At 46.5% G+C, this 13,942-nt stretch overlaps 5 protein-coding genes across 5 annotated transcripts; 4 read left to right on the forward strand and 1 right to left on the reverse strand.

The window, feature by feature from the left end:
• Positions 1-1,778: 1,778 nt before the first annotated feature.
• On the reverse strand, positions 1,779-3,942 carry JR316_0009648 (uncharacterized protein; the record flags this gene model as incomplete). The annotated part of the gene is made up of 2 exons (XM_047895341.1): positions 1,779-3,785; positions 3,865-3,942. 2 exons carry the CDS (start codon positions 3,940-3,942, stop codon positions 1,779-1,781), a joined length of 2,085 nt encoding a protein of 694 aa, XP_047745060.1.
• A 1,668-nt stretch (positions 3,943-5,610) lies between these two features.
• On the forward strand, positions 5,611-6,342 carry JR316_0009649 (uncharacterized protein; the record flags this gene model as incomplete). Its single annotated transcript, XM_047895342.1, has 5 exons — positions 5,611-5,790; positions 5,847-5,936; positions 5,993-6,076; positions 6,155-6,220; positions 6,283-6,342. The coding sequence occupies 5 exons, from the start codon at positions 5,611-5,613 to the stop codon at positions 6,340-6,342; spliced, it is 480 nt and encodes a 159-aa protein (XP_047745061.1).
• A 1,548-nt stretch (positions 6,343-7,890) lies between these two features.
• Positions 7,891-8,673, forward strand: JR316_0009650 (NADPH-dependent aldehyde reductase-like protein, chloroplastic; the record flags this gene model as incomplete). Its single annotated transcript, XM_047895343.1, has 1 exon — positions 7,891-8,673. The coding sequence occupies one exon, from the start codon at positions 7,891-7,893 to the stop codon at positions 8,671-8,673; it is 783 nt and encodes a 260-aa protein (XP_047745062.1).
• A 333-nt stretch (positions 8,674-9,006) lies between these two features.
• Positions 9,007-11,704, forward strand: JR316_0009651 (4-coumarate--CoA ligase-like 7; the record flags this gene model as incomplete). Its single annotated transcript, XM_047895344.1, has 17 exons — positions 9,007-9,168; positions 9,241-9,295; positions 9,345-9,359; positions 9,415-9,441; positions 9,493-9,541; positions 9,600-9,933; positions 9,986-10,118; positions 10,179-10,201; positions 10,257-10,280; positions 10,336-10,449; positions 10,509-10,578; positions 10,633-10,692; positions 10,761-10,956; positions 11,017-11,043; positions 11,114-11,183; positions 11,314-11,499; positions 11,558-11,704. 17 exons carry the CDS (start codon positions 9,007-9,009, stop codon positions 11,702-11,704), a joined length of 1,692 nt encoding a protein of 563 aa, XP_047745063.1.
• Positions 11,705-12,802: 1,098 nt separating this feature from the next.
• Positions 12,803-13,898, forward strand: JR316_0009652 (uncharacterized protein; the record flags this gene model as incomplete). The annotated part of the gene is made up of 6 exons (XM_047895345.1): positions 12,803-12,821; positions 12,894-13,036; positions 13,093-13,171; positions 13,233-13,361; positions 13,417-13,601; positions 13,656-13,898. 6 exons carry the CDS (start codon positions 12,803-12,805, stop codon positions 13,896-13,898), a joined length of 798 nt encoding a protein of 265 aa, XP_047745064.1.
• Positions 13,899-13,942: the final 44 nt, after the last annotated feature.

A 13,942-nucleotide genomic window follows, 5' to 3' on the forward strand; every position in this document is an offset into this window, starting at 1 on the left:
TCCCGGAGCTTCAGACTCCAGGGCAAGCTAGGTTCTTCTATAACCTGCCCCCTTTTTTTCTAATATTCAACTCGAGTGTCGCTATTCGTGATGGCAGCCATCCAGTACCAAGATCAACGTTCTGGTCTCAGTCAGGCTATCCATGAGTCAATTGTCTATGAACGATGATGGATCGATGCTGCTCACAAATGCACTTCATCTATAATCATACTGACAGGCCGTTGCCACTGCAATGACGCTGTTCATTTAACTTCAGCGGTTCGCCTTCGAAAGTCGCCCCTGTGAGTAGAGTAGATTGTAAGCCTTTAGGAAACCGGTTTGAACCTGGTTGCATCCTCGATCACGTACTTATTTCCTTGAGACTGTACAATTCTAAGATGTTAATTTACCTGAATAGTATATGCATCTCCTCGAATGCTATACATGCCGTCCACCGGCGCCTATTCTGTCTCCTTGATCAAGTCGCCAAACATTGCAAAGCTCATTGCATCCGAACACACGGGAAAAATATGTAAGCGACTTTAGACCTAAAAATAACCAAAACGGGGCAGAATATGGGCAAAATTCTTAAGTAGGATTAAGCCCCTGTCTTGCTTCTGGGCCTGCGAGGCCTGCAGTTGATTGTCCTTGCCTTTGTTGCACCGCTGTATTACGTATGGTAACAAATTGTTTATTACTTCTCATCCACCTCCAATCATCAAATGAGTTCTAAATCATACCCCCTAAAGGGAGAGTCTGTCGTAAAAGGTCATAAAGATCTATCTAACAATACAAGGGATGGACGAAAAAGCAAATCCAAAAAAACCCAGTAGTACGATCGTGAACACATCAACGATTGTACAGATGCCCGGGTCATTCCTGCACGAGGAAAAGAGGAAAAAAGGCTTGGGTCAACGTAGTGTAAATCGTAACCGTGATCGTGATTGTAACTGCAATTATACTTGTAACAAGAAGAGGTGACAAAACAAAAGAAAAAAAAGCGAGACATAGAACTTAGAAGACGATCAAACTCATCTGAAGATAGTATATACCAATACCAACCAACGACAACGGTAATATAAATGATATAAAAGAAATAGAAAAGAGGAGATCCCAGACGAAGGCTCATAAGTCTAAAAAGAATGAAAATAAATTTGGATATGACGGGATTATGATGAACTTGGAAGAATAGTAGATGCACAGGCGATGAATATGAATACAGTGGAAATGAACGTGATAGTGCTGGTGATTAACAAAGATGCTGTTGGATGCTGAAGCTGAACAATGATGATAACAAACAAATATAAAAAAAGAGTGTGCGAGGGTCGTCGTTGATCGATGAATGACATGACATGAAAAAGAAAAATGAGGTTTATATGTGATCATATTAAGATGGGTAAAAAGGAAGTATGGAAACAATAATCGATAGCCTCTTCAGAAAAGACGAAAAAAAAAATGGCAAAAAACACATAAGATCCAGAAAAAACAAAACAAGAGGAGAGTATGAATTGGATGGAGATCGTGAGGATTTCGTGAATGAAAATGATGATATGGTGATGATGATGTGTGTCGTTGATGTCGAATAAAAATACACATTTTGTTTGCTTGATGCGAAAAGTGGAGAGTGGACGCATAGACTGGGTGCATGAGACTGTTGGGGGGATGAGAGAATAGGTAGTCGAGGTTCGGAACAGAATGCCGTAGTTGGAAGGATGTGTTTGCAAACAAGTGAGAAGAGATGGAATTGAAGGTGGGCAGAACGCAAGAGAGGAATTTCGGTGCCTTGAATGAAAGGAGAATCAGGATCCTCCGCCCCAGGCACTCACAAAACCAAGCCTGCTCCGCCCCGAACCCGTGTTCGCGTTTCCTCGAGAGTTGTCAAAAAACCCAATAAACGACTCGACATCATCATCTTCAGTCGATCCCCTCCTCCCCTGGCCTCCCCTTCGCGAACCAGCCCAACTACCGCCCCATTCTTCGGAAAACTCGCCATCCCAATCGTCCTCCTCTGCTTGGATTGTAGATTTGCGCCTCAGCAAGCTCGGCGTTCGACTACTGACCAGGTTTGCTGACGATCCACGTCTACCTCCTGCTGCAGCAGAAGCAAAGTTCTTCATCAAAGACTGTTGCGCACTAGCCTGTGAAGCGAGATGTTTGCGGAGGCTCTTGATCGAGTTCTGGCGCTTTGGAGGGACGAGAAGCCGTGCTAGATCGAGCTCTCCTTCATCTTCGTCATCGGAACTCACACCCACACCATCTGACTCGCCGTCAGCTTCTCCCCACCTTTCCGGAGCCATCGACCCAGCGCCGTGCTTATACCCGCTTCTCGTCCGCGACCACATATCACCCTCCACCTGCGTTCTGGCGAGACTAGGGAGACGATCGCACTCATTCTTCTTCTTCCTGCCCCTGCCCCTCTCATATCCAAGTTGCCACCTCTCTTTACCCCTTTCACCACGCACGACGGACCCCGACCGGCTCGACGGCGCACTGCGACACATTACACGGGCGACGGACACCTCGCCCTCGCTCCGGCCTGCCCTACCACGCTCGATCATAGAAAATAACAAAGGCGGGGGCGGCGCGAGAAGCCCTGTCGTGTTTGTCTGGTCAGAGAGCCTGCTGCGAGACGCCACAGGCCGCTTTGCTGGACGCCGCACTGGTGCCTGTGACAGTGAGCTGCGAGTCTGGCGGAGCACAGGTGTTTTTCCAGTCCGTGTCTTGGACACGTGCGGCGACGGATCATGCAAATTATGCTGCGACGGACCGCCAATGTACGCTCCGCCGCCCCCAAAAAGTACAGCGCGCGCTACAGTCTCGAGCCATGTGGGTGGGAGCGGCGGCTCCCCGTGACCCTCCTCCTCCCCTTCGCCATTACCCCGGCGGTTATACGCCACTCCAGGGTCCTCGGAGTCGCCTTCGTGTGAGTGCATCGTGTTTCTGTTGAACAAGTGGACCGGCGTCGAATTGGGTCTTCCCGGCATGCTTTGCGTCGAGGCCATGTGTCTGAGATATGCCCCAGCGCGAGACGGCCGCGGAGAGGCTATGCCCATCGAATTTTCGCCGGGGCCTGGAAAGGCATGGTTTGTCTGGCGATTTACAGAGGTCCGTGATGACTGGCGCGGGATCAGAGATGATTGATGGGCAGGGGGACTGGTCTGTGGGTGGGTAGTGGTGGGATTTGGTTTGCTTGCCCAGGAGTTTTTTGGGCGAATGAGACGCGGAGTGGGCTCTCCAAAGCTTTCATTGGATGAGGCCGTCGATGGTTCAGTCAGATCGAGACTTGGTCTTCCTCCCTGTCCGAAGGAGCGCCGCTTCGCAAGGGGTGATGTAGGCGGCGAATACTCTCGTGGCGACGCCGTCAGCTGATTTTCTCCCTCGGTAGTCGTTAGATTGGTTCTGCTAGCAGCAGCGCTTGGCAACAACCCCGCAAAAAAGCCAACGACAGCCTCCATGCCATCCTTGACGACACTAGTTCTGTTGTCGTCTCCTGCTTTCGTCGAGTCCCCTCCATCTCTCCTGTGATCCATGCGCTCTGCCTCTGGTGTGAAAATTCGAGTCTCCTTGTATCCCGCCTCCTTCAACAGATCCTCGAGCCGCTCGTATGTCTTAGATGTGCCCCGTCGGTGCAAAGGCACCCGGCGCAGATCAGCGGGGTACCGCGGCCTGGCAATCACACGGGGCGGCGTTGTTGGCTCGGGAGGCGAGCTGGACGAATTCGAGGCTGAGTTTGAGGCTGATTGAGCGAGCCCGGGCGATGTTGTATCCGTGGGCGATGGTAAAGAGGGTTTTACGCCGTAGTTCGTCTGTAACACAATCAATCGACCAACACCCAATCGCATCGTCATTTTCCGATGCATTAAACAAAGGCAACTAGAGGCTTACCCTTTCTCGTGTAGAGTTTTCGGTGTGTCCAGTGCTGCGTCCCCTGTAAGAATCGGACCTCACGGGCGCGTCAGACATCGTTGGTTGATCGTCACTGGTGAAGCCAGGGATAGTGATGGGACTGGGGGTAGTGTGTGGACACTAGAATGAGCTGAAAGGCTATCCCAGATACTTCAAATAGCTCCCTGGACGAATTCTGGACGATGGTGTTGAGGAAGATGAGAACCGAGAGGTAGGCACATTCGAGTTCAGTCTTGGGGAAAATCAAATCCAGCCGTGGCACAAGTGCCTATTACGTAACACGATAAACAATGGCACCGCTACAGGGGTTACCCCTAATTTCCGCCTATTGTAAAAAGAAGAACCAACAAACTTCCTACTATTCACTCAGTCTTCCTACAGTGTTGAAAAATGTTTGTATGAGATGATAACAGCACTGTATAGGCCATTCTGGTATGCTAAAGGGTTTCTGAGGATTATATTAAATAATGACCCGATTCTCGTTTTTTCCTGGCCGGAATATAAGGTTTGAAATCACCAGTGTGTAGCAGAAACCCACGCTTACGATCGCATTATTTTTTAAATTTGCTTTTTGTTCCTCCTATACTGCATATGATACGAGCTGCCACGATATACTCTCCAATGAAGGTGTGCCTCAACCTCATGGACGGATTGGAGGTGGCGATCAAGTGATGGATATCTGCTATCCATTGTTGAGTTCTGTGGCATATCGGAGCGAAACAATAGGTAAAGATAGATTGCAACGCTCTCGAGAAGGGAGTCTGAACTTACGCCAAAGGTTTTCCGAGGCTTCAGCTTCATCACTGATATTTGATGCAACACACACCGCAGAGGACTTCTGTTTTTTTGTTTTGTATTTATCTATTGAAACCGACTATCTCGCCTGCCGCGCCATCCACATCATCTACAATGACAAGTCTAAGGAATTCGAGGACCATCGGACATCTATCCATTCCACGATTACATGATTCAAGATTCATCGACGTCCCATGGAGGTTATTCATTCCATTTTACACTGACAGACAGCTCTAAGTACAACTCTCAATGATTACTTATTCAACTTCAGGTCCCGGGGGCGACTCGGAGTCGAAATATCGGCACCACCACCACAGGGCAGTCTATTTTTAGATCACATGCCATGGCGGGATGATGTCGTCGAAATGGTCACCGTCGCTCGAAACCTAAACACTTTTTGAGCAAGCCTGCGCTGATAAGATTGCTATACCTATGTTTGTACAAAGTTTTGTTCATTTAGAGATGGTTATCGCGTCAATCTATGTCCAAGTCTCGATTTGCATTACATTTCGTTTTGCATTGAGAGGTTTTAGAGTGCCAGTCCAATAGATTTTTAGATTTGCAGCGATGGCTACCAGTCACAATGGCTTGGATTGAGAGATTTCTATGTTCAGGCACGCGCGGCGCGGTCAGTCTGTACCGCAGATATATATCATCTAATCTGATGGCTCTATACGATAATGTAGCTCGTAGACAATGCCTAGCTGGTATAAATACGAAGGTATTGGAAAGGAAAGGCAAGCTAAAGTCTAGTGCTATACACCTCAGCTTTCAAACACAACCGAATCAATAATCCAAATGGCTTTCTTCAAATCAGCTCTGTCTATCGCTCTTCTCGCAGCCGCACACACGTTTTCAGCTGGAGCCGTTGGTACACCTGTACGTCCTATACATCTCTGAGTCTCTTGACGAGACCAGAAGGACTAACTTATGACCGATCATCTTTATCTGTCTGGCGAGCAGCTTCCGTGTGTCATCATTCCTCCAGGAAACTATGTCATTCAAAGCGTGACCATTAACCCTGGCGTACCACTCAACGTCGGGCTTCCCAACACGCTGGGAAATGTCATAATCATGACGAGCAGTGCACCCCAGCCAGAGCTTGGCGTTGTAAGCAAAATATTTTCTTCTAATGTTCTCAATTCAACCAAACTTACATCCAATAGTGGAATATCAAACCTGCGGACCAGGGAGGGTTCCACATCCAGAACGTCGGACTTCGTCGGAATGTAACTAGCATCCACCTCACCGAGTCTGTACGTGCTCGCACATCAGTTGGTTAATTTGTGATGTGAATTTTATGCTCATACAGAATCTTTTCCTCCCTGTGGTCGCGGTCACGAATACCCCTGCAACCACCTACGCCATCCAATGCGCTGGTGGTGGAGAATATGTGGTAAGAAATTTTTTATTGCATCAACGAGAGATCAACTTGATCTTCCAATTACTCTGGGTTCTGAATGAGTTTGCGTAGATCAAGAATGTCGTGGCCGATCAGCTGTGGACACCGGTCCCTTCTTCAGATCAGGAGGTCTCGACGGTGAGTAACGCTTTACATCGTCTCTAGATGATAAATAAGTGAATATATACGATTACATGTAGATTGAACTACTTCCTGCGAGCGGATCGCGCACTCAGCACTGGAATTTCGTGCCAGCGTGAGCAGTTCGACTCCATGAGTCTGCTACATGTAGAGAGCCCAGTACATATCAGACATTTGTAATAATGGACCCAGAGTAACCGAAAGTTGTCGATGTACTTCTTCAGCGGTATTTGATTCGAACCCGAGCAACTTTGCAATATCCGGATCCGTTCATGATTCAATTAAAACGGTTTGTAACTGCATGCCAATGGTACATGAGGTGGAATTTCTTATACACGTAAAAGGGAGTATAAGCAGGGATATACGGTTGCAAAAATTTTCCAGACATTCTCAAGATAACAAAGACCATAGGAAGTTTGTGACTGGACTCAGTTATCAAGTCGAAGCACAAGTAGATGTGCCGTGAGATGCCGGCCGATAATATTCGTCATCAGCTGCGGTCGGAAGACGGAATTACCCGAATAACCGCAGAGGTCCTTGAGGCTGAATTTGCAATTGCTAACATTCACCGTCAACGACTCGATGTGACAAATCCTTGACGAAAGCCCTCTTGCGATCCGCTGAATTGTTAACGCCTTTTGATTTCAAACTCTAATGCTGTATATCTGCTTGAAATATGGGTTTCGAGTGCAAGTCATTTTCATCGACTTCCAAGTGAGGATCGAAAACTTCCAACTTAATCACGAACAAGTGACTCCGAGTTCATACACCTCAGAAAGTCAGTATGCAGGGAGGTACGCCGCCCATAAGATTGGGCTCATCAGAAACCAGCACCCTTACGTAATCAATGGGCTTGGCGCCAAGAGCGGCCAAAATCCAGCTCGAAAAAAAAATCAAAAGTTATGTTGACGGAAAATGGTTTCAGACAAAAAGTTTAAAAAAAAAAAATTCATAAATGTGCATATACAATCCTTACTACTAGCCTTTATGCCCACAATAATAGAATTACACCTCAGAGGTCAAATTGTAGTCTCTGGAAGTCCATAATGAGTCTGAGAGGTATTACTTAGGCGTGACTTATTGTCACGTGTGGTCACGTGTACCATTATATAAGCGGCCAAAAGAACATTGTCAAATTTTCGAAAATCTCCCAAACTCGAGAAAACACCATTTCTGACGTGTTAGACTAAAAAAAAAGGAAAAAAATTAAAATCTTTATAACTTCTTGAGATCAAAATTTTTTTGAAAAAAAAAACCACAGATGTGTTCAAAGAAGCATAACCTACATATCTGTGGTTCAAAAATGTAGAATAGTGTGAGTGCAGAAGGGTTGAAAAGGTTCGGAGGTAAGCCAACTTTTGCTTACCTAAGGGGGTGCTGGTTCCTGATGAGCCCAATCTTAACATCATCGGAGTCAATGATCTACTTTTTAGATAGGGACCGTGTATGTTAAGTAATCTTTCTCACTCTCCAAACGTCGGAAATAGCTCAAGTGCTTGGATTGTTCTTACTGAAAAGGATTTGCAAAAAAATCTGCGAGCCAGCTGACCCAATGTCTTACCGCTATCCGTCTTATCCGTTTCAATCTCTTAAATAGCTGAGGAATGAAGGGGACTCCAAAGATCTTAACCCCACGATATTGAGCATCCCAGCTTATCCACTGTCTAATGTCGTCCGCATCAACTCTTCCATTGCAAGGGAAAGTGGCGATTGTCACCGGCGGAAGCAAAGGAATTGGAGCAGCAATAACACTTCACCTCCTCTCCCTCGGCGCAAACGTGGTCTTTTCCTACTCCAGCGATGAATCCAGCGCGTCTGCTCTTGAAGCAAAAATCAATTCCGAGTTCCCTGCACCCCACGGTGCCCCTCCTCGAGCAGTTAGCTTCAAAGGAGACTCGTCGTCCATACCGGATATCGATGCATTGGTGGACTATACCCTCAAAACATACCACCACCTCAATATCGTTGTGGCGAACGCGGCTATCATGTCCCTCCAGGACCTTGCACACACAACCGAGGAGATCTTCGATCGTCACATGAGTGTCAACGTGAAGGGCCCCTTCTTCCTTGCCCAACGCACTGCACAACATCTAGGGGAAGGTGGTCGAATCATCTTCCTCTCCTCATCCCTCATCGCCAACAGCTCGGTTGCACCACCATACCTCGTATATCTCGCCACCAAAGGTGCTATTGAACAAATGGTTCGGGTGCTAGCCAGGGATCTCGCAAAAGGGAAAATCACAGTCAATGCAGTCGCACCTGGACCTACAGCGACCGATATGTTTTTGAACGGGAAGTCCGATGCTTTGTTGCAGGCCATCAAATCGTCAATTCCGATGGGTAGATTTGGTACACCTGAAGAAATTGCAGACATCGTTGGATTTTTGTCGGGAGAGGGTAGCCGTTGGGTGTCGGGACAAGTGATAAGGGCAAATGGTGCTATGGCGTAGTTACAATCAATTGATGTTAGAAAAAATTGCGCTCTATTTTTAGGTCTGTGGCAATCGTACAATTCAACGTTCACACGTTTACACTCTGCCTTTGACGTCAGCAGTCTTTTTCGGTTGGTCTGGCATCTGTTGGAACATGGGTGATTGTTTCTATCTACCATCCGAGTCGGACATCGGACGTCGTTCGTAAACTTGTTCTGATTTTCTCACTACACATTCGCAGTCTCTCGCTCTCAACCAGGAAAGAGCTAAAAATGGGGCCTGCAAGTTTGTGGCCGCCAATATATATCATCCTCGGTCAACAGCTAAAGTCCAAACCACCATCGACGAACCATGCTTTTTCGCTCTATCGCTGGAGAACTTCCCTCAATACCTGATGATCTTTCAATTCCTCAATTCATACTGGACTCTCAGCATGAGTTACGACCAGACCGCCCACATGGTCTACCGTGGCTTGTGGCGGACAAGTCAGGCAAGACACTTGGACTAGACGAGGTATGCATATCAATTTATCGAAGATTTTCGAGGCTAACTCTCTATGTATTTGAATTTCGATGTCACATATAGATTCAACGGAGAACAAATGCGTTAGCAGTCCGTCTTCGCGATGGCTTTGGCATCAGTGAGTTTCAAATAATTGCGTTGCTGTATTGTAAATTGACATTCATTAGGGCATAACGATCCCGGTAAATAGCTTCATGTCTTGGATGAAGTTGTTCGATAACTGATTTGGTCCTAAAGTCGTGTTTTTCAGCAGCAACCATATAGGTTCTACTCTCACTTAGTTCACTCTGAACGACGCTAATAGCTATCTCTCAGACTACCCCATATGCATGTGGGCCGTCCATCGGCTCCTTGGAATTGTGACGTGGGTGTCATGTTCCGCACATTCCATATGTCTATATTAACAGAATCTTGAATGACAGTCCCTGCAACCCGTCCCTTACTGTCCCAGAACTTGTGCAGGTCCTCAAGCTTGCAAAACCAAAACTTATCGTCAGCCATGTCGATTGTTTGGCGGTAGCAGTTAACGCCGCAGAGAAGTTTGGGATCGGGGCAGACCGTATCATTGTTCTGCAAAATCAAGACGAAAGTCCATCCACGCAATCAGCTTTCGGAGACTCGAAGACTGTCGAGCATCTCATTCAGGAGGGTTCTAAATCTACGGATCTCATACATGGAAGACGATTTAACTCTGGCGAAGCAAAGACGCAGGTCGCGTTCTACAGCTCGTCTAGCGGCACCACTGGACCGCCGAAGGTAAATGGTCATTTTCAATCAGTCACTCTAGAACGCTTATACCGGCATCCAGATGGTCAAAATCTCGCACTATGCATTCATAGCGGATATCATTCTCACGGCGGCGTTGAATAAAGTGGGAAGAAAGGAACTAAGTCCTAGATATGTTCCAGGAGATCGATGCCTCGGTGTTCTCCCGTTCTATCGTAAGTATATTCAATCCCCAAGTTACGAGTGGAGGAGTTCACGCTACATTCGCCTCCTAGACATCTATGGACTGGTTCTCATAGTAAGATTCTTGTTCCCCACTCGGTGGTGCAACGCGCGCTTATCGTCCATCTCAGTTGCATTTCAACTTCTTCGCAGCAGTAAGTTTATTTCATTCAAGTCCGAAATCAGCGTACTCTTAACCATCGTTTGCAGATATCTGTCGTGGTTGTCTCAAAGTTCAACTTTGCAGATATGCTTCACAGCATTGATAGATATAAAATCAATTCTCTTATGGTCGTTCCCCCTCAAGTAGTCCTCCTTAGCAAGGTACGTGGGTAGGAAGCCTACAGAGTCATCTTTTCTAAATGCACTACCGTTTACATCAGGAACCTATAGTCAAGAACTACGACTTATCGCATATTCGAACGGTTCTCTGCTCTGCAGCCCCGTTAGCAGGTAAGATTTGTATGTCCCGGTCAAGCTAGTGGGTTTTAATGAAATTGGATCCAGGTGAACTATATGATCAGCTCATCAAACTAGTGCCCCAGGCTACCATAAGCCAGGCTTACGGTTAGAACTCCTTTTTGCATTTGGGGCTCTCACAGTACCTAAAGACTCACATGGCTTTTTTCCGTAAGGCTCCACGGAAGCGACGGGCGTAGTTTCTATGACCCAAGCTAACGAGAAGCATGGTCGTCAATGTGGAATCATGGCTCCGGGGATTCAGGGACGTGTCGTAAGATCTGATGGCACTCTTGCGGGTTACGATGAAGAAGGGGAATTGCATATCAAAACGCCCGCTTCTGCTATGGGATATCTTGATAATGAAGCAGCGTAAGTATTCTCAGTTTTCAAAGTCAATTATAATCGCTTGACCTCACTTCCATTTCATAGGACGAAGGAGACTTTCTTAGATGACTCGTAAGTGTTCAACTCTACTGTCAGGACTGCAGTCAATCTACCGAGAAGTTGACATTAATTGAAATTTCAGTTGGATGAGAACGGGGGATCTAGTGAAAATAGATAGGAATGATGAGATTGTTGTTCTTGATCGTGTCAAGGTGAAGTAGGGTGCACAACATATGATCCATGTCTTCTCATGTCCGTCCATGTCCGCGTTATAGGAAATGATCAAAGTAGGTGGTACTCATCTTTGTTTCCAGACCAGGTTAACCTCAGTCGCAAATTTAGGTCCGTGGATTCCAGGTCGCTCCTGCAGAACTCGAGGGCTGCATTTTGGACCATCCACTCGTTGCGGATGTTGGCGTTGTTGGAGTCCCAGACTCATTCAGTGGTGAAGTTCCTCTTGCATTTGTGACTCTCACGCCAGAAGGGCATAAGCTACCTTTGAGTGACCTAAAAGGCTCACTCCATAAAGTGAGCTGCGATCTTTATGATGGGTTTCGCGTTGATCTTACTTTTCAAACCCGTTTAGCATGTCGCTGAGAACAAAGCCCCGTTTAAACATCTTCGTTACATCGAAGTCATTGATTCAATCCCAAAGACTCCCAGTGGCAAGCTTCTTCGACGTGACCTTCGTGAAAAGGGTAGAAGCTTGGTTGCTCGGGAGACGAAGCTCTGAGCAACTCGACTAGCAGAGCACACGGTAGCCACTTTATATTTTCATGTAAAACCATCACCAGTACTCTTCGTTGCTATTCCAATAATATAATTAGACTATCAGTGAATACGTCTTCGTAGAATGGTAATTCTTTGATTTGAGACCTCGGTGACTTTTTGCATGGCCTGGCAATCCAGAGAGAGCTCATTTAACCATAGTTAATCTAGCTGGCCACAAATGCATCTTCTAGAACAGTAGCGGCGTCGAGGTCATGTTCCTTTGCCTCGAAATCTTCTCCTTCTGAATTCCTGACATGTTTTCGACGCTGTGAGGTAAAAGACAAATCAAACTTTCAAATTTACGCCTCATGGGAACACCTCTTGAGGTTTGAGCACGTCCCAGTTCTTCTCCGATGTCAAATCGGAACTCTGGCCTACATCGCCATTTTGACTAAGACGCAAACCTGCTTCTAGACATTTATATTTAGATTGCCCAGACTCCTGGAAGTTTTGCACTCGCTTACAGTCCGAAGCAGTCCGTTGGTCGGCAGACCTAATTCAACAGTAAAGAACGAATAGGTCTACATATTCCTGAGAAATAATGTGGCTTATTCGTCACCCTACTTCTTAACAACTACTCCACACTCTCCATCAGTGACGCCAAACATGTACATATGAGAAGAAGGGAAACAGATGTTGGTAGAATCATCATATCAGGGTTCTCTTGCTCAATTTGTATATTCGCCCGACGTTTTTCTCTGGAAGTATCCACCAATAAAAGCCTGGTCTCTCCGCCGATTGCTCCCTTGCTTGTCCCCTCCAGTGCCAAACGTCCTCCCCAACAATGAGCCCAATTTCGCTTCCTAAAGCAAATGTACGCCATTAAATACTATTTCATCGATACACAAGCTGATAATCGCGACGTTTGATTAATCAAGTTCCTTGCACTGGTGCTAGAAACATTGCTTTACGGTATATAGGGTCGTTCGTGCCAAGAGGGCTAAGAGAGGGCTAATGGTTCTTTAGGCGCCTTCACCGTTCTTTTTTTGGCCGCGCTATGGGTTATAACAGTCCAGCGGTCTGTCATAAATTATAGGCTCTTGTTCACAGTGGTGGCCATATGGCTTATTTCTACTACGGTGAGTAAAAAGTTGCAATGTCGACACTTCCAATTTTTATTGACGTGTGAGTTCCCTAGCACCTGATTTTAGACATTGTTCGAGCAGTGAATGCCTTCGTTGACAGTCCACAGCCAGGAGGTGCACTTGAGTATTATGGAAACTTGTCGGATCCACTTCAAGCTGCAAAGACTGCGGTATTTGTGCTGTTGACGTTGGTAGGGGATGCATTTGTGGTATGTTCGCATTTCCTACTTTCAGAATAAATACAATTTATAACATTCGCCTGAAGATCTATCGTTGCTATATTATTTGGAGTCGACAATGGTGGATTGTTATTCTCCCTCTTTTATGCTGGTGTGGCACGGGGGGTAAGTGTCACGTCAATTTACAGAGTGTATTGGCGAACTCGGTTAAATGACTTTTGAATAGTGGGAGGATTTGGGGCAACTGTCGCCTTCTCCAGAGCTGCCCCCGGTGCAGCGGTGTTTCTTCCTGCTATCGTACCATGGATCACCAGCTTCATTTCCATGACCCTCGCCACCAACATACTTTGCACCTGTCAGTATCTTTTCCCCACATCATTATTGATTAAAAACCGACAGTCTCAACTCAGTGTTAATCGGGTATCGCATTGAAAAAATTCGAAGAGGCCTGAAAGGTGCATCTGTGACTGGAAGTGCAGCACAGTCTGCTGTCATTATGATCATAGAGTCAGCCGCCATATACTCCACCGCTGTGATATGCCTCATGATTACATATCAATTGGGATCTAATGCCCAATACACTGTCCTTGATCTTGTAAGTATTGTTTATGCTTGTCCTGAACTGTTTCGCCTAAACGTTTTCACGCAGACATCCCCACTCATTGGAATTACGTTCACTATTATCATCCTGCGTGTCAGCTTGGGAATTAGCACCAAACAACTCTCGACATACTCTTCCAATCACAACCTCACCGGCGGTCCCTCGAGACCGACGGATATTCGCTTCCAGCAAAGATCGATGCCCGTCAATGTCAAGGTCTCGCATCTCGTAGAGATGGACAACGGCAGTAACGGCTACTCGAGTGCGAAAGGCACGGTGGAAGATGTATAGACTTGGAATAAGCTGCAAGCGCTTTCATGCCTTTGTAATTGAAA

Source organism: Psilocybe cubensis, chromosome 9 (assembly GCF_017499595.1).
Source record: "Psilocybe cubensis strain MGC-MH-2018 chromosome 9, whole genome shotgun sequence".
NCBI classification, from domain to species: domain Eukaryota; kingdom Fungi; phylum Basidiomycota; class Agaricomycetes; order Agaricales; family Agrocybaceae; genus Psilocybe; species Psilocybe cubensis.